The sequence below is a fragment of the Bison bison genome, unplaced genomic scaffold (assembly GCF_000754665.1).
Source record: "Bison bison bison isolate TAMUID 2011002044 unplaced genomic scaffold, Bison_UMD1.0 scf7180017864184, whole genome shotgun sequence".
NCBI classification, from domain to species: domain Eukaryota; kingdom Metazoa; phylum Chordata; class Mammalia; order Artiodactyla; family Bovidae; genus Bison; species Bison bison.
This window is the reverse complement of record NW_011494756.1, coordinates 1,123,288-1,128,697: the sequence shown is the minus strand read 5'-3', so window position 1 is coordinate 1,128,697 and position 5,410 is coordinate 1,123,288. Positions and strand designations below refer to the sequence as shown.

The window sequence follows — 5,410 nt, the reverse complement described above, 5'->3', positions numbered from 1 at the left end:
CCGGGCGCGTGCCTCGGGGGGGAGGTGGCCCTGGCGGGCGAGCTGCAGACCTCCGCAGTGGGTGGTCCCGTAGAGCGTGTAGCCGCGGTGGCAGAGACACTGGAAGCTGCCCGGGGAGTTGATGCAGGTGTGGTCGCAGGTCCGCTCAAAGGAGCACTCGTCGATGTCTGTGGGGCCACAGGGAGGAAGGTCCGGGCGCAGCGTTAGGGTGCGGCGGGAGGCACGGCCTCGGCACTCAGAGGGACATCTGTGCACAGCGGTCCCGGGGCTCCCGGCTCAGCGCAGCGCCGGCTCAGCGCAGCGCCGACTCGCGGCAAACCTCAGACCTCTCGTCCCGGCCCGATTTTCCATTTTGTCCCCACAAACCTCATGGTCCTGGGTTAGAAGCCACCTCACTCTCTTTTCTGGTGGTGGGGAGGTTAGGAATATTCTGAGTAGAAGGGATTATTCTGAATCCTTGCCACTCTATTAGCTCACACGCCGGTGTGATTAGGGTAGATATTTAATCCACACCAGCAGGGAACCGACAGGTCTGCCCAAGGGAGAAGCTGAACTGTCACCCCAAGGTGTGTCTAGAGAAACTGGGGAAAACAGCACAGGTGGAAAGGGGGTGCTGGTGGGGAAGGTGCCACCTGTGAAGAGTAAGAGTAGCCTTGATAGGAGGTGAGGTTTCATTCTGAGCCCCTGGCCGCCGGGGTGAAAAGGGAAAGAGGGAGGGTCACAGAGGGCCTGTTCCTGAAACGGAGGACATGAACCTCGGGTTTACAGGAGGCAAGTCTGTCCTGGCCACAGTTCTGAGGGAGATGGGCCCCGTGGGACAGGTGACGGGGGCCAGACGGCAAGGCAGGCGCTGACCTGCCTCTCCTCTGAACATGCTGCTCACGTGACCCCAGATGTCCTCATGACACATGTGCGTTTGTAATAACACAAGTACAAGCAACAGATCACTGTGGGCGCTCAAGGGAAGATGAGGTTCCTCCCGGGCTGTGGGGATCTGGGAAGATCCCCTGGTGCCTGTGTGGGAAGGAAACTCTGGGCAAAGGTGGGGTACTGAGAAGATCCCCTGGTGCCTGTGTGGGAAGGGCACTCCAGGCAAAGGCTGGGGGGGGTGGTGGCAGCACCTGATCGCCAGGGATTGGGTGGGGCTCAGGGGGGCTGGGGTGCCCTTCCCAGGGACCCTGAGTGCCAAGTAGCCAAGCAGAGAGGCCTAGACCCCTCCCCGCTGGAGCTGGGGACCCAGGGGTTGTGCTGGAGCATATCTGGGGCCAGAGCTCAGGCCGTGGAGAGATGGCTCCGGACGAGGGTGGAGGAGACTCGGCCGGAGCCCCAAGTGGTCCTGGCATGGCCCACTGCAGCCCCTCTCATGGAGCAGCGGATACAATCGAGGCCGCTTCCTCAGCCCTCCTGAGAACACAGCCAAGCACAGAGAAGCAGGGTGCCTGGGAGCCTTGCTCGGGCCTGGACAGAAGCTGGGCTTCCTCTTGTGGCCCGAGAGGAAATTGGGGCCAGGCTGCCCGGCCAGGGATGCGGAGGCTGAGCCCCGGGAGGGCAGGTGATGGGCTCAGGTCATGTGAGCAGCCCCAGGTGGAGCTGGCCTGGACCCGCCCTCACCAGCCTCTGGTCTCGCCTCTCTTGGGGCCCTTAGGGGGCTGGGGGCGCACATCCCGGGCCCCTCAGGGCCCTGTTTGAGCAGCACTGAGAGTGGGAGCCTCAGGTCCAGGGCCGATGCCGCCGAGTGCACCCTTCCCGGAGCCGTCTCCTTCTCGATGGGCTCCCCGTGGTCCCTCAGGCTCCCCCAGCCCCAGGGCCACTTCCTGGGTGGGCTGACCTCCCTGGCTCCTCTGGGAGGAAGACGTCATCCTCTAAGCACTTCGCTCCTGTCTCCCCTGCCCATCCTCGGGGCTCTCACCTGGGCTGTGATCCTTGACCTCTGCCCACATCTCTCCTCCCGTTACCCCAGATACTAGCAGGTATCCCGGGGGACCTCAAGAAAGGCCTGGTGGGGAGCGCCTGCCATTTGTGACACCTTCCACCAGGTGGCATCATCCTGCCTCTGAAGCCACTGAAAGTGGCCTGGGTGCTCGGGGACTGGGGTCAGGCCGAGGCGCTGAGCCCTGCTACCTACTCACTGGACCACCCGCATAGGGGCTGACCCCTCCCCGAGCCTCAGCCGCCATCCCTATCAGGGAGGGCTTGGACTGGAGGCTTCTGATGGCTTCTGAGGGCCCCTAGGGTCACAAAGGAGCCCTCACTCAGGGCAGAAAAATTATGATCAGCCCCCCAGGCCCAGCCCAGATGGCGGACAAGCCCCAGCCCAGGCTGCGTCCCCTCCTGGGGGCTGGGGTGGCCTGAGAGGGGAGGGGAACCCCACGGGGATGAGGGCGGCTCACCTTGGCACGTCCGCTCGTCGGTCAGCAGCTTGTAGCCCTTCCGACAGCCGCACTCGAAGCTGCCCACGGTGTTCCGGCAGAAGTGGTCGCAGCCTCCGTTGTTGACCAGGCACTCGTTGATGTCTGCGGAGCCGGGTGGGGGGGGTAGGGGAGGCGAGGAGAGTGGGCTGGGGCCCCCAGGGGCAGGCAGGACCGAGGCCCAGAGCCGCCCTTCCCTAACTGGCCCACTGCCCACCCGGGGGGCTGCTTCGGGTCCCCGGCTGGGCCCAGGAAGGGGGCCTGGCTCACAGCTGCAGGGGGGTGGGCGGAGGAGAGACCCCCTACCCCGGGGACTTGGTGAGCCTGGCATGTGTGTGCAGGAGGGGGCGGGGAACTCATGTCTGCTGTGCCCAGCCAGACAGCAGGGTCAGTGACGCCCCCCATGCCCCTCCATTCCCGGAGGTAGCGGGCCTGGAGCAGATGGATACTGCCTGAGAGCCGTGACTCCGGCCGAGCTGCCGGACCCCTGGTCTCAGCTCCCCGTCTGTGAGAACAAGGATCAGAAGCGCCCCTACTTGGAAGGACAGCGTGAGGACGAAATGGAATCGCATCCCCAGGGTGCTGGCCCAACCAGCTCTTTAAAAAGTAGGCTTACTGCTCCGGCTTTACAGACAGGGGACCGAGGCTGGGAGGCAACTGGCCCCAGGTGTTGCGGGCGTCCATAGGCTGCTCCCTTCCCAGCCTGCTTCCTCGCCCTTCTCCCTCCCCACGTCTGCCTGTGGTTTGAGCTGTTTCTTCACTCGGCACTTCACGAGCGGTGGCGGCACCCTGGCACACCCCTCCCGAGCACCCCTAACCTGAACCCATGTTTCAGGAACAAAGCTGCCTAAGGAGGGGCTGACGCCCGGGAGGAAGCAGCAGGACCCTCTGGAGGTCGCGGTGCCTACCAGGTACCACTTCGTGCTGGTGAGCAGGCCAAGCGCTTTCAGGCAAAAAAGTCACCGTGTGACGGTCAAAACAAGCCGGGGCCAGAGTCCCCACTTCACAGCGGGGAGGTCACGGGTCATGAGCCCAGCCCCAGCTGACTCCAAAGACAGGCCCCTCCAGTGTGGCTCGCTGGCCCTGCAGCCTCCAGAGGAAGCAGGTGTCAAGCTCAAAGTAAGGGCCTCTCCAGGACAGAGGCTCAGCTTCCACCGCCCCTCTCCTGGCGGGGGCGGTCACAGGACAACCGGGGAGGTTCTGCCTAGAAGCCTCTGCCAGGAGACCGGAGGCGCCTCTTGGCTCTGTGACCCTGGGCAGGGAAAGGTACCTCTCTGGGCCTCAGGTTCCCCATCTGCAAACTGGGCTGCTAGCAGGCACCTCTTAGCATCATTCACTGTGATTGAATGTGCAGAGAGGACCTGCCTCCTTAGGAATGACTCTAATCCCACCCTGGTACCCACCTGGGCCTGTCAGCTGTCATAACAAGGGGCTCTCATGACAGCCAGCCAGGCGGTGGGAGGTGTGTCTGCTGGAGGCCCCGGCTGGTACAGCGGGTTGCTTGGGGGTCATACTGGGGGAGCACTTGTCCCCAGCTCTAGCCCCGGATACAGTGAGGGGGCAATGGCCTTCATTCTGACGTGCCTCTGCCCCCCTCCACCTCCCGCCCCTCGAAGACTCCCCTCCTGCTCCCTGTGGGCACCCAGCCCCGCCCGCCAGCGGCCAGAGGCCCCCTGTCTGGCCACAGAGGTTCGTGGCCTCCCTTCGGCTGCCTGGCCTGGCTGCCAGGCCCTCCTCTTCTCTGTGTCCCTGGCTCCTGCCTGGACAGCGCCCCCCTCTCCGGAACAATCTCTCCAGTTCACTGCTCTCTTGTCTCGGGACCTCCCCTTGGGAGAGGAGAATTGGCAGATCGGGCTCCCAAGTGCGGCCCCAGGGCCCATCAGGAGGCCTGTGCAGAAGCATTGCCCAGGACGAGGCTCTGGACGAATGAATGAATGGATGAGTGAATGACTGAAGAGTCAGAGGCGGAGGAAAGGGTGGGGTCCTGGCCACCAGGTGACACATTCACTGCCTCCCCACTGTTTGAGCATCAGTGTATGTGGGGGAAGGGGAGGGGTGAGCTGCAGGAACACACGGTCGGACGACTGAGCCTGTCCCCCTCCGCCCATCCCACCCAGGGGGCACAGCCGGGCACCCCCGTCCCCAACATGGCAGGGACCGTCTCAGAACAAAAGCCCGGCCCATGCTGCTCCTGCCCAGTAGCATCTCAGGATGAAGGGCCAACCCCTTCCCCCAGATCTGGGCGCACTGGCTGCTCTGGGTCCTGGAACCCCTGGCCTCTGCACAGCAGTCGTGGGGCCAGGATTAGAGCCTCCTCCTCCGGCCCCTTCCCTCCCCACCCCCGGTCCAGGCCAGGCCCAGCCTCACTCTCCTGCCACGCGGGACTTCTCTACCCAGCACCAAGGGGTCTGTGATACATGCTTATCTTGGCTATCTTTAAACGTTAAACTCTGTCTTATTTACTCAGTAGAAAATCCCTGGGCACAAGGAGTCTCTGCTTCATTCACGGTCTGCCCTGCACCTGCACAGGGGAGGAGCCCAGAAACCTGGGGCCTGAGTGAACCAGAGGCTCCGACTCCAGGGCAGCGGAGTGAGGAGGTCTGGCTGAAGGCGAAGGGGCAGCTCTGGTTAAAGGGCCCAGTTGTTTTAAGAGGAATCACAGGAAACACAGTCAGGGGCTCAGACCGGTGGGCCTGGGGCTGTGTGCACAGCTCCCCTCCCCTGTGTGGACGCCCCCTACCCTAGCCCCAAGGTGGGTGAGAACAGATGCCCCACGGCCCGCCGTGGACGGGCAGGGGGCAGCACTCAGCACCCCTGAGTGCTCCTCCGGGGCCACGTGACTGCTGAGGCTCCTGTCCGGTCCAGACAGGTCGGCTCCCAGAGGCGAGCTCCTGGCCTTGTGTCAGGACTGAGCCTGCCCCACCCTCAGGTCCTGGGTTGGCGCTGGGCCTTGCAGGGTGTGGAGTAGCACGATTCTACCACCTTCTGTCCAGGCTCCAAGG

The 5,410-nt window shown here is 63.9% G+C and overlaps 1 protein-coding gene across 1 annotated transcript in view; it reads right to left on the bottom strand.

The window, feature by feature from the left end:
- Positions 1 to 5,410, bottom strand: part of SCUBE1 (signal peptide, CUB domain, EGF-like 1) — a 131,624-nt gene that overhangs the window by 30,596 nt on the left and 95,618 nt on the right. The window contains exons 9-10 of the mRNA XM_010843690.1: positions 2,391 to 2,513; positions 51 to 167 (exon numbers count right to left, since the gene is read on the bottom strand). Of these exons, the coding sequence (XP_010841992.1) occupies positions 51 to 167; positions 2,391 to 2,513 (240 nt within the window). The remainder of the gene's footprint in view (positions 1 to 50; positions 168 to 2,390; positions 2,514 to 5,410) is intronic.